Consider the following 27,137-nt stretch of genomic DNA (forward strand, 5'->3'; position numbering starts at 1 on the left):
TTTGTTCCTAGGCCACTCCCCCTGGCAGTGAATGCGTTAACTTTCCAAGGACGATATTTTTTCATTTTTTTATATAAATAATTGAAATTTCGTTTTAAATAGATTTGCAATTTCCGTTCTGATTTTTAACCCTCCATTCCATAAATAACGAATCTTTAACCTAAATTGTTAATTCAAAGTACCCTCTAGAAACAGTATAAAAATGTATACAGTACTCAGTCATGTTTTTTTTAAATCACATGCATTTTACTTTCCTCGTTATCGAAATGAAAAGTAGAGTTTAATTAACAATCTAGTTATGAATATGGATGGTTTGTGATTTACCTGACGTAGAAGCAGCAGAATGAAAGGTGGCTTGAATGTCAGATAGGAGCAGAATCTTGAAAGGTGGTTGTGCCTGAAAGTGTATTAAAATTATGATTGTTTAAATTTTATTGCACCAACAAAAAACTTTGCATACGCGTTCAATTCCGTGACCCGCTAGGCGGGTTTTCTGTGTGTAGTCAATTTGACTACATAGACCTACAATCTTTCTCATGCTGTTGGCTACGCCTGCGCTCGTAACGCGTAGCTCGCGCTGGCAGAGTCATCTGCAAAGAAAGGTAATCTCCCTGCATAGAAGTTAGTATGCAAAGGTGCTAAGCGAATAAGTACATACTATTGCTGACTGTACAAAAGGTATATCATATCCAAAATTGTTGCATAATTTCAGTTCCACATGTAGGTGCATTGTAAATTACAATCGTGGACAGCTTTTGACGACCTGTCTGGCCTAGTACGTAGTGACCCTGCGTATGAAGCCAATGGTCCCGGCTTCAAAACCGGTCAGGGCATTTATTTGTGTGATGAGCTCGGACATTTGTTGCTGAGTCATGGATGTTTTCTATGTATTTTTAAGTATTTATAGGTATATAAAAGTTTATACATGTCATTGTCTAAGTACCCACAACACAAGCCTTATTATTGAGCTTACTGTGCGACTATTTGTGTAATAATGTTCTGTAATATTGTAATAATGTTTATTTATTATTACATAGGTATTTTATTTATTTACATGCAATTTTTTGATAATTATGAGTAAAAGTTTAGCATACTTAGTATAGTGATTTAGGCTTCAAAACCGTCATCCAGGCATACTAGCTGTGTGGCTGTGTAGCTGTGTGGTTATAGTGTTATTATTGATTTACCAAGTAGACATAGCGTCGGTACTGCTATTGCATTCAGTCGCTTAAAGCGATTTTTATGTTCATCTGTAAAATGAAGATCACAAATCCTCTTGACCCTCTTCTTCTTATAAAATTCATAATCTGACGGGGTATCCAACTTGCCCCCAATAAGCTTAACCCAAACTTTAAAACGCTCAGGGTATTTGTCTGGATTTGGACAGACGTGCATCACCGCATCTGAAATAAGTTGATTGTGGACTTCGTGGAGACCTCTCTGCTCTCGTAACATACACGGCTGAAATAACACACAATTGACCACGAAACACAATTACACGCAGCAGGTCGGGAATCTACCCGCCATGGTTTTTTCTGAATTATCTTGTAAAGTTCTCAGCGACTGTGATGGCGTATGAAAACTTTGTTTCTTTTAACATTGTATAACCGAAAGTATTTTTTATTTATCTGAATTATGTTGTAGTACAATAAATACGAAAATATTATATTTTGAGTTTTATTTGACAAAAATGTTTTTTATTGTGACAATCGTCTCCATGGCAACGATGGCCATAAAATACTCTGTTCTATTAAATGTTTTTTGTTTGTTGCATGTCCTAGATACGAGACTTTTAAGACGTTCTGAGGAAATAAAATGTAGCCATATTTAAAAAAAAAGTTTAGTGTTCAATGATAAAGGTGGTGCTATTTTTTTGAATAAAGGGCTTTATATGTGACTGTCCCCCCCCTGTTGGTCGGTCGACTTTTCGAAGTTTTCACGGAATAAGTTTTGAACAATGAAATTGAAATTTTGGATTGTTGAAAAATTAATTAGATTTGATAGAATATACAATCCTATCGCAATACAACTACGTCCTTGAGTACTTTACCTACTTTGAGTATAAAGCCCCCTCCAGACTATGTGCGTGAATCGCGGGCGTAGCCGCTAACGAGAGCATTAGACCACAATATATTATTAATTTTGAAAAAACTTGTTCCCTGCTATAATATTAATAAATGCTAAAGTAGCTTTATCTGTCTGTTACCTCTTCACGCTTTAAACTACACAGTTTTATATGAAATTTGAGTCCCAGGGAAAAACATAACACCTATATTTTTTGAGGAAAGCATCATTCTATGCCGTAATTCTATGTAAACGTAGTAGATTGTTGCTAATGGTTAAAATAATAGTGAAACATATTTTCAATATTTTTATAATTTTTCTCGTATAAAATATAATGAGGTTTACAATTAGAACAACTATCTAGACAGTATCCTTCTGCGTGGTGTAGAGACTGGCCGCGAATACGATGTCTCGTTTGATTGCCGAAGAAGCCTCCACCATCTTGGCTTGCAGCTTGGGGTCTCCGATGACTACCGCCGCATCTTTCACGTCTATTAGGAGCTGTAAATATAAAGGAATATTGAAACACATGTACTGATAGCTTTTTTGATGTTTACTACTTACACCTTGAGAATTGGAACGGAACCCTTATAGGATCACTCGTGCGTCTGTCTGTCTGTCTGTCCGATAATCCCCCCCCCCCCCCCCCCTTTAAACTATTGGGTCTAAAATGTTGAAAAAAAAAATACACAAAATAGTTCTATACCAATAGACGACAGAAAAACCTATTAGAAATGTGCAGTCAAGCGTGAGTCGGACTTAATGTACGAAACCCTTGGAACACGAGTCCGACTCGCACTTGGCCGGTTTTTAGTAAGAGCCTTTACACACTGAGGTTTTCTACGTCCATGTCGAAATGAACGCGTCCCGAAAGGTGCTATAAAGGTGTATAGGAAAAGAGAACATTTAAACAACAAATACATGATTCCGATATAATACCTCATGCAGTTGCTGGATACACCTAACAATGATGCCTTCCTGTACATCCGTGAGGTCCATGATCTCGGCGAAGGGCTTCTCCAGGGCCCACTCGTACACCACCTTGACTAGGCCGAAGTTCAGCCTCTCTTGTTGGCCTTCGAATTGACCCACCTACGAAAATGAAACGTTAAACATTCATTTAAAAATCATTGAGGTAAGATGGGGTAAGATAATCACTTGTAGGGATTCCTCATACTGTTTATCTTGCAAAAAAAAAACTATGTTTTTCTTACCAACACATGCCTTTATACTACTAGATTCACCCAGGAGACAATAGGAATAGGAGACTGATCTCATGACTTCACGCCTTATTTATTTGACGACCGGTCTGGCCTAGTGGGTAGTGACCCTGCCTGTGAAGCCGCGGTCCTGGGTTCGAATCCCAGTAAGGGCATTTATTTGTGTGATGAGCACAGATATTTGTTCCTGAGTCATGGTTGTTTTCTATGTATTTAAGTATTTGTATAGTATATATATCGTTGTCTGAGTACCCACAACACAAGCTTTCTTGAGCTTACCGTGGGGCTTAGTCAATTTGTGTAATAATGTCCTATAATATTTATTTATTTATTATTTTATTACATTTTCGATACGGCCATCCTGAGTCGAAATTAGAAATACTCACCAAGTATTCACGCCCTCTGACGGGTTATTTATGAATTACTACATGTTTGACTCGGCTATCCTGACTCGAAACACGTACCTACTTAACGGGGCGACGAGCGGTGAAAAGCTTGCCGCCATCTTCGCCGGGCCTTCAACTGGGCCTGTGACTCGATTTTTTCAAAACGTGATAGATAAATGGTAAGAAAAAACCTACTTACCAAGTACTTAGACTCAACGGAAGACAACTCCTGGTCAATCTGATCGATAACTTTCACGGCCTCCGCCAGCCTGTCCGTCAGAACTGGCTCGATGGCGGTTCGCGCTTGGAACACGAAACAGCTGAGTAACGCCGCGATCTCTGCCGGCGTTTTATCCGTGAACACGTTGCGGAATACTAGTTCCGCTATTATAAGTTCGTTGGTGCCCATTCCGCAAGCGACGCGGCCTGTGAACCAAATAGACATTTGTGAGAAAAATATTGTCTTCCGTTACCGCGATAGTCATGAAATAAAACTACCATATCCCATATTGGGATACCCTCCTACAATTTAGGAGGGAATTCAAATTTCTCGGGTCAGAAGTGTTGTAGGGTTAGAGCCGGCGTATCATCTTGAAAATCATAGAAGCTAGGATCCTATAGAAGTGGTATACGCGTGCCTCCGTGAGGCACAAAACATAGGCAATGCGACACTATGATTGGTCGAATTTATTTGTTGCCGACCATAACGCATACTAATTTATGGTGGGGAATAAAAAAAAATGTGAGACTGTGACAAGGACAAACAATAATAGTGCTTTCGCTGCTACTCCTACTGAAAGATACATAAGACTATTCCGTTCGCTCATTTCCCCCACCCATCATGCCTTATCCAGTTAAAATACCTACTAGATTCATGTTGAAAATAGTGTACTAGAATAGAGTAATATCATTTGATATTTACCAGTCGCTTTTCGGTGAAGGAAAACATCGTGAGGAAACCGGACTAATCCCAATACGGGCCTAGTTTACCCTCTGGGTTGGAAGGTCAGATGGCAGTCGCTTTCGTAAAAACTAGTGCCCACGCCAATTACTGGGATTAGTTGCCAAGCGGACCCCAGGCTCCCATGAGCCGTGGCAAAATGCCGGGACAACGCGAGGAAGATGAAGATGATGATGGTTCATTATTTTGTAAGTGGGTAGTTTTGCACAGTGTATTTTTTCCTGTCACCCGTTGACCACTCACTGCGTCCGTTTCATAAACCCACACTCGAGTTTTAATGCCATTCATTATGTAGCAGTCACATAAACTACTATTATAATTGAGAAATACTTTCTTCTTGTTTAGGTACATTGGTGACATTCGATGACTTTCAATGTCTGTTGTCAAAAAACTCATTGCTAGTAAAATAAATTCGTTCCAAATAGAATCTTGTCAGACTATAAATTATTAGTACAGTCAGCAGCAGAAGTTGCTAAACGGGCGAGGTGTTCAAAATTACCTTGACGCGCTCTTATTATCTTAACAATAAAGTCGCGTCAAGATCATTTTGAACACCTCGCCCGCTTAGCAACTATTGCTGCTGACTGTACATTTACATTAGGTACCTTTTAGAATAACACTATCGTGTTCATCTATATAATTGAGCTCTCTCAACACCATGAGTCTCCGCTGGTAGTCCGGATATAACGCCAGGTTTTCGAATGATAGCAACCGCCTGTATTTGTCGCGTTTACGTTCCGTTTGCTTACGCTCGTAAACTATCGCGAATTCGGTCTTGAAGTTCGCTATGTCCGTGGACTTTTCTAGGTCTTCTAGTTTTTTCTGAAATAAGGTTGCATTTTGGTTAGCCATCAAGAAGAGGTATGTAACGTGGCATGGTCACTTCACTACATAGTATAAAACGAAGTCGCTTCCCGCTGTCTGTCCCTATGTATGCTTAGATCTTTAAAACTAAGCAACGGATTTTGATGCGGTTTTTTTAAATAGAGTGATTCAAGAGGAAGGTTTATGTATAATTTGTTGACCCGTGCGAAGCCAGGGCGTGTCGCTAGTTTATAATTAACACAGTTTTGCGTTCATTCGATGTCTGATCGTCAGAATAATACTAAATACTGCCAAAACGCGCTGCTCTCAATTCAAAATTTCTATGTGAGATCGCAACTTAAAAAAAAAAAATTAAATCTATTTATTTCGCTAAAAAAGTACTTAAATCTACATACATTTGTGTGCAAAATCTCTAGTATGAGATTATGTGCGCGGCTGCCTTTTACAAACTTTTGCTTTACTTGATAATTTCTTACAAAATAACCGCACAATTTTTATTACACAAAATCTACTTCTATTTTCAATAGTATTGTATAATTTGTGTACATATATTTTAAGAAATAGTCAGGTAAATTACATTTTTGTCCCTATTCACCCCGTTTGACGGTATGTCAAAATGAAAATGTCATACCTGTAATGTAGTCATGTCATCGAGCAGACTTAATATCACCCCCGTCGACACAGCCAGCGACTGAGTGAGGCTGACTTGTTCTAGTTTGGTCGCCCCTGTCTTGACTGCGTGTGATATACGAGATAGCTCCTGTATCGCTGTGGCACAGCTTGAGCCTACTGGGGCGTCTTTGAATCTGCAATATTGTGTTTTATGTTTTAGACAGTAAAGTTTACTTTCATATTGGCAAAGAGAATAGATTTTATAGAGAGTTACTGTCATGGCATAGAGAAATATAGTAAGACAAGAGTGCTCACTCCATACATCAGTTCAGACTATTAATTTCAGTGTCTACATCTAGCATCGAGTAGCGGAACTATGAGTACTATATCCTATCAGTATTATCTCAACAGCATAAGACTTTCCGGTCGGTGCTACCATCTATTGTCAAGTAGCAGTACTGATAGTTGCGCTACTCGATGCTAGATGCTAATAGTCTTTTTCGTTCTAAAACTGATGTATGGAGTGAGCACTCTAACTAAATTATGTAGCCACAGTAAATTTACCACCATCTTTTGACAGAAAATTAAAACTGTTAGAACGCTATTTAACTTTGATCCTTATTCTTTCACTGAAATGTGTTAATTTGTAAATATTGAAATTAACGCCATCTAGCCGAGCATAGGCCAAAGGTATGGTGCAATATTTTTGAACGATGGCACCATAACCACGCGCAGGACACGAAATTGATTTGCTTTCGTGAAATAAAAGCATGCACTACGAAAAATACTAAATTACACGTGAAACTGTACGTAAAACTAATGTCACGAAATTATTTTCACACCACTAATTTCGTAATGTAAATCCCGCTTACGGGTTCCCAATTTGTAAATTAATCAATGATGATTGATGAACAATATAAAATTGTAGGTGTCCCAACTGACCTAGGCATTTGCCGTTTCTCCCAATCTTGTATAATGATGGAGGCATCTATTTTCAGGGTCATCTTAGTCACGGCCATAATGTTCTTGGGTGCTATGCAGAGTATCGTGTGATCCATCGTACTTTCCTCGGTACCTGGTAGTCATAAATCATAAATATGTAATAGAAAATGAACAAGTGGAAAAAAATACATTATCGAAATCTTGTAATTTGTTTTGTATATATCTCTCCTTCGTTTCTTTTAGTAGTTCTCGTAGGGTTGACGACGTCTAAGGAGTTTATTTATTTATTTATAGTCATAAGCGCCGGAGCATACACAATAAGCGGTCTTGCAACCATATTTTATATTCGTACGGTAGGGGCTATCTGAGGTGACCGCGAGTTGTCTTATACGTATAAAGGGTTATATATCCAATTTAAACTGTTGTGAGACATACTGACATTGAATAATGTTACGGTTTAGACTCACTTGTTTTAAGTCACTCGCGCGACATGTTTCGGAGAGCCTAGGTCTCCTTTCTCAAGCACTAACAGTGCGAGCAGCGTTCACGACGGCCGTGTATAGCGTAGAAATTTGATATAGGCACAGTAAAATTATTCAAGGGTTATATATCTTTTAAATTATATAAAGTAGGTAAAATTTAATTACCTATTCCATTGTAGAGAGCAGTGAAGCTCAGCATTCTGTACCAACTTTCATCGATATCGAAGTTATATCTAGCGGTGTCTTGGACTGCCGTGTTCAGTGCTAGAATCTTGTACGGGGTTTGCCGAGGTCCTGAAAATATTAAGAGTATAGTGTTTAGTATTAGTATTTCCCATATGAATTATCGACATTTTACTCAACTTTCGAATCCGCTTTTTTTTTTCTTCATTATGTAGCCGATTTATTAAAAATAAATATTATTTACAATATTTACATATACTAGTTCATCCGCTTTTTAAATATGTGGGAACGTTGCCAAGATGAGAACAAACAATCGTATAATTGATTATTAAATGAACCCCCAAAATTACCTGTCGAATTCAAATAAATGCCAAGCTGATTAATATAAGGCCCCGCTGAAAATATCAAAATCTTCCCCGGCACAAATTCCTTCAACACCTTAGGCTGGTTCAACAAAATCGGCATGATATCATTCAACACATCGATATACATTGCCGCTGTATCATAGAAGGTAGCCAACGGGGCTAGATGGGGAGGCAGCGGTGTACTGCATTTCTCTGAATATTCCTTTTCGGCGATTTGCAGTTGTTTCTTATAGTTGTCTGATTGGAGGATTTGGTCGAATTCGCGGAAGGAACGTTGCATCATGCCTTCGACGGAGACTGTTGCTACTCTGAAATTATAGGGCTTTTTTAGAATGACGCACAGTTTGACATGATTATTAAGGTTCTAGTTAACATTTAGATAAAAAAATTGCCTGCGCTGCTAGTAGTGAAGGTACTTTCACGGAAAATAAGTTAGTTACTATTTAGATACGAGATAAAATAGTAAATTTTTCGAGCATCTTAACGCATTCACTGCCAGGGGGCGTGGCCTAGGAACAAACATACTTAAACTACTCGGGGGCAGTGAATGTGTTAAAACATTAATACCTTGTCAGACACACAAATTTCACACCAATGCCCAGGAAAATATATTTTTGTACCTGGTTTTTGATTTCTTAGAGTCCGGTTGTGACAAACGGCGAAAAGAACTTGCTGCAAATGGCTAACGTTGTTCTACCTATCAGTTTTAAGACGAAATGTGAGTTCTATAATAGTGATTAGGTAGGTCACCCGTTACTTTTAAATGAGAATGTCATTCGCCATCATATTTACCTCAAAAGACTCAGTATCATAGCGTATGTCAATCTGAACTGTGAAGACAGCTTCTGAGGTATCCCCATCATCATACCCTTCAGCTTGACCTGGTCGGGAACCCCGTCCTTGCAGAGGATGATGACTGTCCCGGTGTCATCGAGGCCTGGTTAACCAATGCGGTTAAGTTAGAGGATCATCGCTAAAGGTAATATGCATTAACACATTCATTGCCACCCAGCCAAACAAGGCATCCACACTAGGCCACAAAAATTTCGTCATATACAGATGTAGTACCACGATCCCGACTATCGGGTCGTCCGGCCTGGGAACGAAATCATAAAATACCCGATAGTCGGGTTTTCGGCACTGAATGTGTTAACGTTGGCGCATAATGGTCGTAAATCCGAAACTTGGCTGTTTACAATAAGAGACGCTTTTCGATGAAGAAATCACGACAGCGAAACCGGACCACTCACTTAGTAGCTGTAGTTACCAGCCGTCAATCTATTGCCTAGGCAATAGAGTTCAAATCAAAAATCAAGCAAGTGTCGCCAACCGGATGCGATGGCATTGCAGTAGCGAGCCATTTGCAAAGCACATATAACGCTAGCTAGATGAATTTTCATATGGGGGTCCTAAATTGGCAAGAATATACCTACAGATGCACTCACGAGCAACGAAAACCGGCTGCTTATAAGCACCACTTGCACCATCCCACTAACCCGGGGTTAACCTTGGTACTGGTAACCAACCATGGTAACTCCAGGTTTAACCGGTTAACCGCGGGTTAGTGAATGGTGCAAGTGGCCCTTAGTGTACTTTTAATGTCTCGCACTAACCTCGCCTGCCAGCGCGACCAGCCATCTGTATATATTCGGCGGGCGCCAAGATCCTGCGTTCCAATCCGTCGAATTTTGTGATTTCGTCGAACACTACCGTGCGCGCGGGCATGTTTACTCCCATGGCAAATGTCTCCGTCGCGAATAGGATCTTAACCTGTTTACAAGTAGGTAATGAAATATAGAATATATTATTTACAGTAGGAGCTCGATTCTAAACTCAGTTTTTATATCTAAGGGCTAACACCCCAGCAGAGGGTAATAAACAGGATGAAAATAAGAGAAGAAGAGAACTGTCCTTTTTTTAGTATCTTAGGTTGGTATTCCAACCTGTCCAATTTCTTGATCCAATGTGTATTTACGTCTCACATTTTGCTTAATGAGAGAGTGAGACGCAATGCACATTGCACAAAGAAATTGGACAGGTGGAATACCACCCTGACTTAGGGGATGTGACAATATTCGTCAAAATATTTCCTTCACATCTGTATTGGGTGGGATAAACTCATTATAAATAAGTTTTTGGAAAAAATTTCATTTTTGGTACAAGCTTTTATCGCTGACTGTACTTTTCTTACGACAGATAACTAATACTCATCGAGACAATTCTAAAAACCCCTAACACAATTAGGTTGCGTTGTTTCATCACAGAGTTCCTACGGCCACCTCCTGTCTCCATCATCAGATCAGCTCGATGGTACCATAATATTGCATTGTCACCCGACTTACATGTGTATGCAAAATTTCAGCTCGATCGGAAACCGGGAACTGGATCAAATTTAACTTGCAAGATGTGATTACAGACAGACAGACAACGGGACAGGTGAAAGTAAATAAAAGCTTGTAAAATAAAATAAAACACGAAAATACTTACATGCCCAGACTGGAACAGCATTTCAACGATTTCTTTGAGAAGCGGCAGTATGCCGCTGTGATGCACCCCAATGCCATTAACTAGTACCCTTTGTAAACGTAAAACCTGTAAATTGACGTACGTATAGAAATATGGGTATATGTAACACTAATAATAAAAAAACAACGGGTTGCACTCCGGGAGTGCCGACAGAAGTGAAAACTTAATGACATCTTACGTCTTACGCTCTCGCGAGTTTAACATTTTTTCCCCATCACAAAAAGTGTACAGCGCCGCTAAAGAAGTTTTCACTTCAAAAATTAAAAGTAAGTAACGCACTTATTGTTGTCAGAAGAAAGTAAGTTACTCGTAATGTAGACTTATATATACCGGGATGTGAGCAGTTACATGTATCTTGTTCACTGGTTACCCGTATCGCGGTAACTGCGTCGAAATATCGGGAGCTCGAAAACAATACTAAAGGTAATTACGGTTCATATCCCGGTCTATATAAGTCTAGTGAAACTAATTGTGAATCATTCAAAACTGTTAAGTTAATGTTATTTTTTATAATATAAAAATAGAAAAATACACCGCTTTTGCTCATGAGCTAGACTCATCTCTAGGACACAGGCTACAACTCTGCTACGTATCACCCGATATCGGCGAATTACTGATAAAATGGGGCTGACAGATTCATACAGCGGGCTCAGCACGGTTTCATTTTTATCGACTATCACTATGCCCGTCACTTTCGCACTTACATACTTGTTAGAACGTGATAGGCATGGTGACAAACGATAAAAATGCGACCGTGCTACTAGGGCTGGTATGAATGAATTGTAAAGAATTGTGTATGTAAGTTGGTCAACAAATTATTGTTCTATATCTGGGGCCCGTTTCTCAAAAGCTTGTAACTTGTAATACAAGCGGATGTCACTTTTTGACAGCTTTTGAGAAAGGGACTTGTACTTGTATTACAAGTTACAAGCTTTTGAGAAACGGGCCCCTGGCCTCTTCTACATGAATATCTATAACAACTACACGCCAACTCTGTTTTTTTAATCATTTATTTACAAACAAAATATATACAGTGGTATTACTAAAAGAAATTAAAAACTAGCTTTAATCTAAAATAGGCCCCTGAGGCATTGTACCAAGGATGCTGGCGACATTTCCTCGCTGTATCGCAATGCTGATACGTTGTGCTATACTCTGTTTATTTGTGAAATCTCAATCAGAAAGAGCTTTTTTTCAATTGACAACACAAACCTGAGGCAGCCTTCTATCAGGTTCCTTAAGTCTCTGCAGACACCTTTGGAAGAAGTTCCGTATGTGTCCCTTCTCATGAGCCGTCGTTAAATCTACTGACAGCAGATTGTCCGCGTTCTGGTCGCATCTGAGATATAAAAATATTTTAATTAAATACCTACTAGCTTTTGCCCGCGACTTCGTTTGCGTGGAATTAGTAATTTGGGTAGGTTTTTTTATATCCGATCTGATTTTTATCGATTCACCATACAAACTTCTACCCCCCTTTTCACCCCCTTAAAGGGTGATTTCTGGGATAATAACTACCCTATGTCCGTCCCCGAGACTCAAACTATCTCCATACCAAATTTCATCTAAATCGGTTCAGCGGTTTAAGCGTGAAGAGGTAACAGACAGACAGACAGACACACCTTCGCATTAATATTAATATTATTAGTATGGATTTAGAGTGCAAAAGATATTCGTACGAGCAATGTATTTGCTTAAACTGTAAAGGGGTACAGAAAACAAGATTTATTGATGTAAACTGTGAAGTATCAATGTCAGGGTTTATTCATTCGGATCTAGGCTCCAAGGTGGCAGATAGTCTAACGTGTAAGGGACCCTGTGGGAGGCAGCATAGGACCCCATGTTTGCTGGGTGCCTAGCCAAGGTGACAATCGCCTGTGCTACGATACGATAACGAAACGCTTTATGTCTTTCTATCACTCTTCCATATTAGTGCGACAGTGACAGTTGCGTTTCGTGCCTAGCGTTAACGATAGGCATGTTGGCTACGCACCCTAGCCTGAAGAGTCAAATAGATTCACCAACGCACACGGTACTAATATCACAGAATAAATAATAGTACTAAGTACAGAAGACTCACTCTCTAACAAAACGCGTCTGTTACGATCAGCACACATATGGCCGCTAGGTGGCGACAGCGCCACGCGCGGCTTATGGCTTTCCCCAAAATTGGGGCCGAACGGATGTACTTTTAGCTACCTGTAGCAAAGCGACGAAATCGCGGAGTGAGACACGCCTGCTAATATGACAAAAATAAAAAAAATACTAACCTGTTTCGAGACAAAGTGAAAGCGACTACCGGTAGCTTGTCGTTCTGTCTCAAATGGTCAATGAACGCCACCCACATGGTCTGTTCCGCTTTAGGATTCATAAATTGTTTTCCACCTGAACATAACGTAATCAATCATTTATTTATCGGATTCCACTTCTTGCAAAAAAAGTTTTGATTGTCATTTGTCGTATTTATATGCTAAAATTTCACGCACATGCCATCATCTTACTACAACCTTGATAAATGATACCACTAGGTACTAGGTTTTAAGAAAACGTATGTTTGATGAAACACCATTAACATTTATATTTTTGTTTTTTGTCCGTTTTATGTAAACCTGTTTATGTGCAATAAAGTGACATACATTATACATACATAAATGTAAGAAACGATAATTTACTACTAAGTAGTATTTACCTACAATAAGGGCTCATTTAGACGGCGCGCGAACTCGTATACGATTTTAGTTATATTGGGGACCATTGAGGTTACAACAATTCGGCCGACCGATCAAACGACGCAATGTAATGAAACTCGCCTACGAGTTCTCGCACCGTCTAAATGAGCCCTAAATCAGTAAAACAAGCAACAACGGTTGCACTCCGGGAGTGCCGATCGAAGTGAAAACTCACCTCACTATGATACCGACGCCCGGTAACACGATACATACGTTTAGCGGAGGTATTCTATTTATATATTATTATCATTCTCAAATAAGATGACACTTTTTCATTGACATGTTTATTTACATACTGCCATGACAACGTCAAATTATTTGAACATAGGTAAAGAGTCTTGAAAAGAAGTCCGCAACATAAATGTCAAAATGAGTTTTTCTTTATTGATTTAAATGCCATTTAAATTATGAGTGGCCACCTTACGGGGCTTACGGTCACGTGATCGCCTAACGCCCCTTACGGTCACGTGATCGCCTTACGCTGTCGAGTTTATCATTTTTTCCCCACCTCAAAGTGCCCAGCGTCGCTAAAGAAGTTTTCACTACAAAAATGGCATTACCTTTAGGACCAAAGTTTTTCTTAAAGTCGTTCTCCCTGGCCTTTTTAGCGGCGACGGCGTCATTGTACCCTCGAAGCCTGAAGTTGCCCTCCTGGTCTAGTACCATGAACCTTTCGTTCTTCGATTTGCCACCAGAACCTAGAATAACATACATGTAGTAAAATATTTAACTGTTGAGGTATATTTCTTGTCTTAATAGCCGGAGAGCTAGCCACGGCAATAGGTATGCAATTTATAGAGCAACGAAATCCCTCTAGTTAGTATGCCATACTATCATTATTAATTAATCCGGGCGCCTGGCAGCTGTTTAGCGGTGGGTGTGGGAGTGGATGGGCAACAAAGTGGTTGTAAAATCAATTGAAGGTGTGCAATTTATAGAGCTCTGTGTTTGGTGTGATATAATAGCTAATTATGTATTTAATTCAAATATAACAATGCCAGGCGTTTTATTTGGGGGAAAAGTAGTGCCAGCTCTTAGACCATAACACCTTTACTGTCGCGTGCCCCACATATGGGTCACGGTAAGCCTCTATTAAAAGGCCGTAAGGTTGAATTTGAACGTGTTAATAATAAATAAGTACATATACTTATTTTGAAGAATATTTATCGAAATAAACATTAAAAATTTGACCTAGTTACGCCTTGTGGAAGGTGTGAAGAGTACTTACGCGCACATTTGCAAAGTTAAGGCGATTTTTTTTAGGAAACGTTTTCTATTAGAAAGATACTTCTTTTATTCGCTTGTATTACAAGTTTATACGAGCATTTATTAAATATTTTTATTGGTGCCAGAATCTAGTTCACTTTTCTATCTAAAATAATGGTCAATCATACTTTAAGTACCTGTGTACAGATAGTGGCAGAGCGGTACAGGTCTCTTGGCTGTAGACACGACGTAGACCCGCCGTTTCTTGGTCCGTCCGACCCAATCGGCGAACTGTAGTGTGTTCGGTACAGTTGCACTCAACATTACTATGCTGACGTGAGCTGGGAGCAATATTAGCACCTCCTCCCATACGTGACCTCGCTGAAAATAATAACAAAATTTGCATGCATTTTTAGACTAAAAATTAAGACGTAGTTGGTGAGGTGACTTATGGAGGTCTGTCAATGTTATTTTGTGTGAATGTCCGTGGTTAAAATCACAATCATACATCAGCTTGCCGTTGTCAAGGATTGCAGAATAGAATCCTAAGCGTAGCTATTCAGTATCAACTTACAATAACGAAATTTATAGCTGCCAAATCTATTTCTATTTCTAATATAAAACTCTGAACCTTATCACCTAGATAATTGATGATCAAACGAACTTCTTGAAGTGAAGTTCGATCGAAATTATATGAGTCACTTCATTTGAAGATATAATTATATATTAACCATGTAGTTCCCCTATTGTACAGGTAGCATCGCACACATTTAAGAGCAACTATTTTGATTAAAACTGTCAAAGCAACTTCCGCCCACATCCGGTTACCGCTCACCGGCATGCCGCTCTTCATTATTTTTAGAGAAGGCAGAAACCAAAACTTATATCAGGGTTCTAGGGCGGGAGGGACCTTATATTATATCTTCAAATGAAGTGACTCATATAATTTCGATCGAACTTCACTTCAAGAAGTTCGTTTGATCATCAATTATATTTCGTCACTTCATTTTTCAGATATAATTATATATTAACCATGTAGATGTTTAGAGATATAAGTTTTGGTTGAAAAAAGATAAATGTGTTGGTTGTCTTTTTCTTTTATCTTTATTTTTTATTTTTTTGTCTAAGTTAGGAGATTCCTCCTGACTATCGCATGGGCGCCGGGGCGTCCCGAATGAATTTATTTTTCTTCAGTTTATATTCCACTGAACGCAGTATTTTTAAATACTGTTCGTTACGTACACAACGCACTGGCATTAGAAATATATTATTAAAAGTATAGTAAAAAACATTTAAAAACAGGTCCAAGGTTTATTTTATTTATAACAAAGGTTATTTATTTATTATTTATTAAAACGAGTAATTCAGGTGGAATGTGTTTGTTAACCGTGGTGCTAAACCGGAACGCTAATTCTTATTTGGCCCAAGTGTACTGAATATATTAGGCTGCTAGGTACTCATAAATAGTGTCATTGGTATGAGATAATTTATGCCTATTAAAGTTCAATATTTCAAAACATTCGTTTGTAAAATAATCGTTAATTAATTAGTTTAAAATTAATAATGCGACTCCACAGTCAAACAAATGTAGTTTTGTGGAGCTTTGTCCTTAACAAAAAAGTTGTAACTTTTGTGTAATAAATAACTAAAATAAATAAAAAATAAATAAAAATCGCCGTGCGTGTAGAATATTGACTTTTTTTTTTTATTTTTTTTTTATTTTATTCTTTATTCTTGGGATTTATTTTATTATGTTGTACCCATTTTGGATGTTACGTTTTTAACTTACAATTAGTGTCCCAAATATACCACATATGTCACCAAGTAAGTTATATGATTTAAAACCGTATTTTAGTAGTCGTTTAACTTTAAGTTAAAATAATACGATCTGATGATCCTTTTTCATGAAGCCATGATACTACCTTTTCTGATTTATTTACTGCTATCCTAAAGGAATCCAGAAGCACGAGAAACTAAACTGAACCAAAATTAGCAAACAACTGTATTAACGGGTTGTGTTTTTAACTTTTTAGGCAATCAAGTACCCAAGTTATTTTATTATCTAAATATTTATCTATTACTATAATATCGAACGCCGTGTACTGCACACCAAGTTCAGGACATAATATGTGTACATTATACACAAGTTTACTGTGCAAATTGAGTCATAAAGCATTGTTAAAAAGCACAAAGGAAGTTTAGTGATGCAGATTCAACAAAGGTCCATATTAGGTATAGCTAGGTTAAATTTTTTGAACACATTACGATGTTAGAACAAATCCTAATAATCCCGTTTCAATTTGTTGATAAAACGTAGGTAATTGATAAGAATTCTACTAATAATTTGTGGTCAACTTTACATTTAATTTGATTTGAAAAGGTGTTATAAACTCTTAAAATGTCCTTTTGTGAAAAAAGGTTTTAAAGTTCGCTAGCGGTCCTTGTCCGCGATGTGGAATTAGAGGCTCCGAGCGGTACTACTTGATATCAAAAACAGGCTCGTCTAAGAGTCATAACGTAATTTAGGCTAACGATACAACCATACAACCCAGCGTTACCTCCATGCAGGACGGGATACGCTGTGGCTGTGATATCGTTCCCCGCGTCTTGACGCGTCGGCCGTGTGACGTTTGAGCAGACAGCGACACTGAGAAAATTTAGTTATGCACACGCATGTCAACTTATAGCAGCTCCTGCTGAACAAATTGTGACACAACGGACATTCTAAAGACTCACGCGGCCTAGCGCGTTTCAAGACTGTCAACTTCAAAGTTTTTTTTTTTTTTTTTTTCTACATATATAACGTGTCTAATATCGTTAGGTCCTCTGGATCTATCCAAGAAAAAAAAATATAAATTTTATTTTAACCAAATTTCAAAATCCATCATGTTTGCGATCTATAACAAATACCGATATGAACGTGCATAATTATGCTTTCGGTTCAATCATGCGCTATCACATGTGTAGCATTACCAAAAGGTATATTAAACAAAAATCATTTATAAGACTATACTGCTACTCAACTTTCGTAGTAATCTTTCAAATAATTTGCTCAAACTCGAATGGTTATTATTGCGCTCATATTACATACATATAAAAGATGATCTAAGGGCCAAGGTCCATTAATGGCACCAGAATAAGTATATGTATGATCCAATTTTATAAACTTAATGTATACTGTTCGAGTTACTGAATGTGCAATTGTGCATAGTACTTACCTAATAACCAGTTAAAACCCGAGTAGGTAAAGTCAGCGTACCTACTCAACAAACATCATTTGTAATTAGCTTACTGTACATTTGTACATAACTCCATGTGACGAGTCTTTACATTTGAATAAAGATATATTATAGAGGATGAACCTCTGTTTATCATTTTATAATATTATTGACAACAAGGAATGAATGGCCATATTTGCATAGATATCGGTGTTGCAACTGTTGCAGCTTCTATTCCCGCAGCGCGAACTAAACAGGTACCTATTTACAGCAATCAACTACGAGAGCAATCCGCAGAATTTGAGGTAAGTAATAAGCAACAAAACTCAAACTTATGCCTTCTATTTTTATCCAAATATTCGCTCTGTCGGAAATAAAATATTGTTGGCATAATAAAAATATTGTATTTGCTGTATTGCTACTGTGGTTGTATTGTGAGTTTAGAAAACAAATATGTTTAGTGATTTCATCTTGACGCCATGACATATATTATGAATGTGCTATATTAATAACATATGCTGTATTAATGACATAGTGATATGGTTAGATAGCAAAAGAAGTATAAGTGGTGGGTCCCACCAACTACGGATAATACATTTATGATATGAAGGTAGGTACCTACATATATTTTAAACTTGGCAAAAGCGTATTGCATAGTAGGTACCATCGTATTGTCAGCATTGTATTGACAATGGCTGGAGGGGTACCGTGACCGACACATGAAACTTATTGAACCATACCATACATTCATTTGTTTATGTTTTACGGTTTCTATTACCTATTTAATTATTTATATTTTTAAGGGCATACTCTGAGGGTAATCCTTTAAAGGATAATCGTTTTGAAAAATGGAATATTATAATATGAATAGGTTACCTAGTTAGGTACCTAGTTAGTTTTTATTATTATTCTCAGATGGATGGTCATGGTACCTACTCTAAATGACGCTTGACACTTTGTCAGCTTCGACATGAACTGATGTATTAATGATGAAAAAGGCGTAAAAAGTGTTTCGTATTCAGTATACTCACAAATTGTTCAAGTGGGTTTATTAGATAAATTATGATGAATAAACTCATGTTCCTCTAATTCAATTGAATTAGGTGTACTCCTTATAGTTGGATGACTCAAATGAATAAATCATTTTATTTCACTTTAAAACAATATCTCAATCAGACAATAAGTAATACTTATTTACTGACTTCGCCTATAAGCGATCTTGACATTATAAATATATTTTTATGTACTCATTTGGTTGACTCTTTTTTATGCAGTTTAATGTAAGAGTAAACCGAAGTTGTTAAAGTTTCATCGTCACCAAAATGTATGCACCACTGTCAGCGCACCACTTCATTTGTTTATTACTATAAAGTAATAATGTGACGTGATGTAGGTACATCTAGCAATTCCCACTTTTAGAGACAAGTTATAACTACCTCCTGTATTAATATTATTTATGTGGGTACATGTAAGCAATGTACTACTGTGTTAATTATAAAATATGTGAGATAGTCTGCGCATTAGGGTTTCTGTTTATTATACTTTGAGGGTTCATACTATTTTTTAAATACCGTTCTATGGGTTAGGTGTGAGTAAAATTTATTATGTGAAACATAATTGGATATTAGAAATTCAAATATATTTTTATATGTTAGATCATCTAAAACCAAGTAAAAAGAAAGCCTCCCTCGGCTCTATAATAAAGCATATTTACCATTTTAAAGACAATACATTTTTCACATAACATAATTCGTAATTCTTTATTGCAACCATGGTACCATGGGTACCTACTATGAAAAATGCGCCAATATGAATATCTAGGCCCTCTGTTTCGTTGTGCGATCTTATGCCTTCGTGTTGGTTCACGACCAACCCCCAGGCGAAATCGGTGTTCGAAATATGAACAGACTTTCCTTTGTGTTGGTTCACGACCAACCCCCAGGCGAAATTGGTGTTCGAAATACGAACAGACTTTCCTTCGTGTTGGTTCACGACCAACCCCCAGGATGATTTATTCCTTCGTGTTAGTTCTCGACTAACCCCCAGGATTTATGTATGTCCTTCAAGTTGAAGGATTGTTATTAAAAAAGCAATGTGGTCTTGTGTCGAATATTTCGGCAACTAGACCGACGACGTGTGAACGCTACCACGCACAAATAAAGAATGAAGAGCGGCATGCCGGTGAGCGGTAACCGGATGTGGGCGGAAGTTGCTTTGACAGTTTTAATCAAAATAGTTACTCTTAAATGTGTGCGATGCTACCTGTACAATAGGGGAACTACATGGTTAATATATAATTATATCTGAAAAATGAAGTGACGAAATATAATGAGGGTTAGAATACATACCTCAGCATTATTGATATAATGCACTTCATCAAATATCACAAACTCCAAGTCCCTGGTAACATCAGACCCACAATACAGCATGGACCTTAGAATCTCCGTGGTCATCACCAGGCAGGATGCTGTGGCGTTTATCTGAAGGTCTCCGGTAAGAAGACCCACTTCACCAAACATCTTGTTGAAGTCGTTATACTTCTGGTTGGACAAAGCTTTGATTGGTGATGTGTATATTGCTCTGAAAATATGAATTGAATTTATAACATACATACACACAAACAGATAAACGCGGCGGGGGACTTTGTTTTATAAGGTGTAGTGATGATAAAAATAATTTGTCTTAAGAAAAAGATTGTTCCAAGAGACTCGTTAAACTTCAATTTTTATCTGCTCCGTAATACTTTTACCTGTTTCCTTTTCCCTATAGCTGGCATATTTATATATATATATATATATGTATGTATGTATTTGTGTATGTATATGTATCTTATCTTATTTTATTTTTATTTGTGTTATACTGTTTTGTATTGTGTTTTTCTGTGCTAAAATTCTTATATTGAATATGAAACACCTACTGACATGACATAAATTTATTAATTTCCGCTACCTAAAGGTTGTCTGGAAGAGATCGCTTTTTAGCGATAAGACCACCTGTTGTTTAACCTCTTCTTCCTGTATTATCCGTATTGTTTTCTGTAATGAGGTGTGCAATAAAGAGTATTTGTATTTTGTATTGTATTTGTATTGTATTGTATTGTATTTTTTCTATGTGGGTGTTTCAATCAAATACATTCTATATTAGCGACCCACCCCGGCTTCGCACGGGTTACATAAATTATACATAAACCTTCCTCTTAACTCCTCCTTTCGGCCTCTGGCTTTCACCAATAAGTTTCTAGAAATGTATTTTAAGTTGTATACGGGTAGTACAAAATCACTCTTACGAAATATCCTTTGATATTGTTGTGCTTCTGCAAAGGCCCAGAGGCTGCCAAAAAGCGAACTTAGGGCTCTAGGATGCAATTAAGTCAAGTTACCTAGTACAATTTCTCCTAGACATAGCAATGGCGTATTCGGCGACAACGGTCTTGCCGGCTGACGTGTGCGCAGCGACGAACACGTGGTGGCCCTCTTCTAATTTTAAAATAGCCTGCAATCAAATACAACATATGTATAGGCGCACTGTATTAAACTTTGAGATTATCTATGCCAGCGGTTCTCAATCTTTTTTTAGGGTTCCGTACCCAAAGGGTAAAAACGGGACCCTATTACTAAGACTCCGCTGTCCGTCCGTCCGTCCGTCTGTCACCAGGCTGTATCTCACGAACCGTGATAGCTAGACAGTTGAAATTTTCACAGATGATGTATTTCTGTTGCCGCTATAACAACAAATACTAAAAACAGAATAAAATAAAGATTTAAGCGGGGCTCCCATACAACAAACGTGATTTTTGACCGAAGTTAAGCAACGTCGGGTAGGGTCAGTACTTGGATGGGTGACCGTTTTTTTGCTTGTTTTGCCTTATTTTTTGTTGATGGTGCGGAACCCTCCGTGCGCGAGTCCGACTCGCACTTGGCCGGTTTTTTGACGGAACCCTTTTGGAAAGCGAAATACTTGATGGAACCCTACAATACGGTGGCGGCATAGTAAAATTTTTCGAGGCGACTAAAGCATAGTGTCCTAAATTCTTGCGGAACCCCTGCAGGGGTGTCGCGGAACCCTAGGGTTCCGCGGTACACACTTAAGAGTATGGCTGATCTATGCCATAGATTCTATGGAAAGTAAGTTGCAGCTGACGTTCATCAGACTTCATGGTACAATTGTCCAATACATCTTGCCAGACGAAATGACTTGTGGTGTGGGACGTAAAGACAAACACTATCTCTGGAGTATAGGTTTATTCTGATGTATGATACTTATGCTAGGGTATATATAGGGTACATGTGAGAGAGTGTGCGTGTCATATATGGTGCACACTACAGACTGCTAATGCGTAATGTTTGCTTCCGAACACGTTCACTGTCCCGTGCCCCACATATGGGTCACGGCAAGCCTGTATTAAAAGGCCGTAAGTGAAAGGCCTGAGTGGACGCTCGAAGCGGAGCGTTCGGCGGGGCGTGCAGCGTGGCGTCGGGGTCAGGAGTAATTTGAGCAGCGTGCACTAAGGCCGCTCCTATACGTTTGCATATGTTTAACATGCACGCCGCACGCCCCGCCCCGCTGCACGCCCAACTCGAGCGTCAGTTGGTTGACAGTTAAACTTGGGACAGTGAACGTGTTAAGTTACTTACCTGTTTCTGAAAGTTATCCAACTCAAACGGATAAGAGTGTGCCATGTCTTTTATTTTCTCTCTAAAATCTGGCACTGGTAAAGACACATCTATCATCTCTGCCCATTCTGTACTAGTCACGCCAGCCCTTACTGAGGAACTAGTGATGTGCAATATTGGTATCTCTGGTAGTTCTACCGGCGGTTGTATGATGGTGCTTTCTAAGAAGTTGTCATTGTCCGTTGGGTCTGATTCTGGTTGTGGTTGATTCTGTTTTGTTTTGGGTCGAGGTTCATCCTCGTCTTTCCAAAGACCTGAAATAATGTTAATAGTTGAATTTGAATGAGATATCTATTTTGAGTCAGGTTAAGATTGGGAGTGTGATTTTAGCCCAAACGTGAATAGTTAAGCAATAAAATCCATAATTAGAAAGAGTAACTGACATTTCAGAGCAGGTATTTCATGAGATTATAACATTATGGTATATAATCTTATAATTTTTAGGGTCCCGTACCCAAAGGGTAAAAACGTGACCCTATTACTAAGACTCCGCTGTCCGTCCGTCCGTCCGTCCGTCCATCCATCCGTCCGTCTGTCACTAGGCTGTATCTCACGAACCGTGATAGCTAGACAGTTATTTTCACAGTTGCCGCTATAACAACAAATACTAAAAACAGAATAAAACAGATTTAAGTGGGGCTCCCATACAACAAACGTGATTTTTGACCGAAGTTAAGCAACGTCAGGCGGGGTCAGTACTTGGATGGGTGACCGTTTTTTTGCTTGTTTTGCTCTATTTTTTGTTGATGGTGCGGAACCCTCAGTGCGCGAGTCCGACTCGCACTTGGCCGGTTTTTTATGATAAAAATTTCCTTTTATTTAGATAGCTCCTGAGTTAAAAAATATGTTAATAATGTGGTCCGATACTTTTCCTAGGTCTCAAAATGAGATTAAAAATCAGTTAACATATTTCCATTTAGAAACAAATATATTTTTTGCATATCTTATGACAGTTATCATAATAGACTTACCCACTAAATGTGTATTGCTATCAATAACTTCTTCCAAATCAATATTAGCCTTAATATCAATATCATCCTTATCCACCTTTTCACCTTCTGTCTTAACCTGTTCCGGACCATTTAGCATGGTGAAGCCATCTTCAGCAAATAGTACTCCTTCCTTGCACCCGGGCGGTATGGTTAAGAGTTCTGAAAGTAGAGATTATACCTTAACATATAGATATTTTGATAGCTGAAGCAGATGTTGCTGCATGGCTAACTATAAATTCTAATCTATTCTATCTTTTAATTTTTAACAAACAGAAACGTTTGCGACCAATGCTATTAAGCTTAGAACAAATTGAAATAAATTTATTCTAAGCTGTTCTATCTTTGTTCACGATAAACTCAAAACTACTAAATGGATTTTCACGTGGTTTTTACCTATTAATAGAGTGATTCTTGAGGAAGGTTTATGTGTATAATTTGTTAAGGTTTTGTGAAAATTGGTTGAACTACCCTTGCAAAGCCAGGGTGGGTCGCTAGTCTATTATAGTTCTTTAGTCTTTGGTTTACATTAAGGTATCCAACTATGTACATATACTAAGAGCCAATTTTTCAGTCCTCAGTTGAACAGATAGGATTTATTCCATTGATAACACGATTCTCATAACTCGTCGGAATAGTTATCGGACGAATTAAATGGTAACTGAATAGTCAGCCCTAAATGTAGGTATAAATTTGATTACTAATTTACCTTCCCCCAAAAACTTCCCCACTTCTTCATTCTCTAAATCTATATTAACTTCCCCATGTTGTGCTGCCTCCAGCATTTTGGCCAGTTCTTCCTCAAAGCCAGCGGGCAAAAACGGGCTTTGGGTTGTGGCTCCGCGGGTAGACAGGCTCGGAGGCAGCGGTGCCCGGGACATTGACTGAAGTTCTTCATCATCCTCAATTGGTAGACTTACTTCTTCGATGCCTGTTATTTCACCAGTTATAGGGTCTCTGACTACCTGAATGAATTACATTTGCAATTATTGGAAATAACACAACTTTAACAAATAGATACACTGTGTGCGATGCGAATGAGTAGCGCGTGTATTGAATTACCTCTAATGTGGTGTAAGGATCTATCTCCTCATCATCTATTTTAAATAATGAGTCTATATCTGTTGCTCGGTGCCAGTGAGTCTGTGACTTCTCCCATCGATGGATTGACAATCTTTCCGGTTTCAATAAATAGTCTTTAACACGTTCGTTCAGATCTTCAAAAATCGGCGGAGGCTGAAACATATTGAAAGTAAGGTAGGATAGTTTTAAATTATAAAATTTTATATGTAGGAAAAAGAAAAAAATATTATACCTTGAGGTCTGAAAACTCCTCTTCCGTATCTGACGGCATTTTCTTTGAATGTGGAATAATCACAGTGAAAAACAAAGTTTCAAAATGAGATTTTCGGCATAAAAATATTTTCGTCCACACGGTGGAGACGAATTGGGTAACATTAAAATACTCTCTTATTACAGAATTGAAGGAGTTTGGTATCAATTCGATACCTGTTTTAAAATATATAAATATATTCATGGCCTATAAAACTTTACTATAATTATTAAAATATCATGTTTTTTTACTTTTTAACTCTCACAATTGATAAGTAATAAACTAATTATTCTACCTCTTTAGGTAGAAGGTAGAATGTTTCGCTATCTGAACGTTTTTACATCTGTCATGCAAACGACATACTGTCAATTGAATGTCATAGTGACATTAGTGACGTTTAGTGTTGTACGTAACCAGTAATAAACGTTTTTTTGCAATATAATTATGATAATGGTAACACACTATCGCACCGGACCGCGACCTTGGAGCGTCGCACCCATAAGTGAGAGCGAGAAAGAGATATCTGTTTCTCGCTCTCAATCTATGTTTGAAATGAGACAGTTCTTTACCATGAAGTTGTCATGAAGCATACCAAACCAAAAGGTACTAAACGAAAATCAAAGAAAAAAAATGGCGGGAGTGACAAAAATCAAAGGACTTGAATATGTAGACTTGAGTTCATTAAATTGGAAATTACAAAAAAATAAATAATATTTTGGTGGCACAGACATTCTACGACGAAAAAGAATATACACGGTAGTTAATCAATCTGCAAATGTATTAAACGTTATGAAGCTGAGTTGATCTAGTACTGAACTGCTGAAGATGCTACCACACACCACACATATATACCTACTTTATGACGACCATTTACCATCGTTTTTTTTTTACTTTCATGTCTAGGACAGTAGGACCCGTTCCTGCGAAAAGCCCTGTGAGGTCTGTGACTCTGTGAGCGGCTTGGACCTGTGAGTAGATAAATATAACTATACTTTTCATTAACCTACTGATTACAGTGATTACTGGGCATCGTAAGGTTCGACGTGGGAAGGTTCCCAACAAGGTGGATCTTCGAACAAGAGCAGGGCAACATAGGTCGTTTTGAAAATCCTTGGGACCTTTTGTTTGTAAATACAACTCCGTGCAACTCAATTAGTTCCAAAGCTAAAAATATAACCGGAATAATGAGTCTTTAAAACCTGAAGCATTCAGAAATTCTCAACTGAAACATAGGGAATCCTAGTTCAGGCACAGCCATGTAAACCGTCTCTAGGTAATTTTTTTAAAGTCTTTGTTACATTCATATAAGTAAACTATGCAAAACGTGTTCTTAAATAAATTATGTTTATGTTTATTAGGTTGTGCACAAAAAGTGCTAATTGTATTATGTTCACAAGACTTCGGTAATTCCATATTTCTTGCACGCGCCGTGACTTCAAAAGAGCATAATGAACTAAACCAGTGTGTGTTTGGCCAGTAGTTATTAGAGGGTTCCGTGACTTCATATATATATATGTATATATATACCTATATACGACACAAGAAAAACAACAAACAAAATCCGTGCTTTATATTGCGCTTAAGTAACTTTATTGAGAAGGAATGCTCAACCAATCATGTCCATAACAATATTCGTGAATTAAGCCTTATTTTTAGGGTTCCGTACCCAAAGGGTAAAAACGGGACCCTATTACTAAGACTCCGCTGTCCGTCCGTCCGTCCGTCCGTCTGTCACCAGGCTGTATCTCACGAACCGTGATAGCTAGACAGTTGAAATTTTCACAGATGATGTATTTCTGTTGCCGCTATAACAACAAATAAACAGAATAAAATAAAGATTTAAGTGGGGCTGCCATACAACAAACGTGATTTTTGACCGAAGTTAAGCAACGTCGGGCGGGGTCAGTACTTGGATGGGTGACCGTTTTTTTGCTTGTTTTGCTCTATTTTTTGTTGATGGTGCGGAACCCTCCGTGCGCGAGTCCGACTCGCACTTGGCCGGTTTTTTTCTTTAACATATTTTAGACCAACGTTAACGTTGCCAAAGTTTTCGCTTTGGAAATGGGACAAAGTGCACTAACATATATACATACCTACCTATTTATATTTGATTTGATTACAGACAATAGTTAGACTCAAACAAGAAAAAGTAAATAAAAGCTTGTAAGTAAAAAGCTAACCGCTTAGTATAACACACGATGTTTCGAATGTTTCTAGATCTAGAATGTAACATTTTTGGGCTACCTAATAGGGCGACAACAAGTCGCGCAGATCAGCTTTTTACGACAACATTATCAAGTCACTAATCGATTTTATTATTATAGAATGTATGGCTTGACGGTCAAGGCCTGAGATCCCACCACCAAGTAGTCAGTCAACCTACACCAGTCTTTTGTTTGTGACTCGCGCGCCACCTGACCGAC

General features: G+C 38.1%; 1 protein-coding gene across 1 annotated transcript; it reads right to left on the reverse strand.

Moving 5' to 3' along the window:
- Positions 1-2,375: 2,375 nt before the first annotated feature.
- On the reverse strand, positions 2,376-24,810 carry LOC134655964 (superkiller complex protein 2). The gene is made up of 22 exons (XM_063511478.1): positions 24,697-24,810; positions 24,444-24,617; positions 24,091-24,346; positions 23,364-23,543; positions 22,354-22,646; positions 21,099-21,211; positions 20,068-20,299; positions 14,699-14,882; positions 13,856-13,993; positions 12,837-12,951; positions 11,779-11,905; positions 10,528-10,632; positions 9,654-9,810; positions 8,833-8,977; positions 8,026-8,348; positions 7,658-7,786; positions 7,011-7,143; positions 6,088-6,262; positions 5,237-5,453; positions 3,870-4,096; positions 3,004-3,156; positions 2,376-2,565 (listed from the first exon to the last, which is right to left on the reverse strand). The coding sequence occupies exons 1-22, from the start codon at positions 24,733-24,735 to the stop codon at positions 2,425-2,427; spliced, it is 3,756 nt and encodes a 1,251-aa protein (XP_063367548.1). The 5' UTR covers positions 24,736-24,810; the 3' UTR covers positions 2,376-2,424.
- Positions 24,811-27,137: the final 2,327 nt, after the last annotated feature.

The sequence above is a fragment of the Cydia amplana genome, chromosome 17 (genome assembly GCF_948474715.1).
Source record: "Cydia amplana chromosome 17, ilCydAmpl1.1, whole genome shotgun sequence".
In the NCBI taxonomy this organism is placed as follows: domain Eukaryota; kingdom Metazoa; phylum Arthropoda; class Insecta; order Lepidoptera; family Tortricidae; genus Cydia; species Cydia amplana.

Bases quoted from the DNA above. Each gene is read 5' to 3' on its own strand.
- LOC134655964 (XM_063511478.1), bottom strand. From the start codon at position 24,735: ATGCCGTCAGATACGGAAGAGGAGTTTTCAGACCTCAAG. The intron at 24,618-24,696 runs GTATAATATTTT...AATATGTTTCAG, and splicing joins AGGAGTTTTCAGACCTCAAG to CCTCCGCCGATTTTTGAAGA. The intron at 10,633-11,778 runs GTTTGTGTTGTC...GTCAATTTACAG, and splicing joins CTGATAGAAGGCTGCCTCAG to GTTTTACGTTTACAAAGGGT.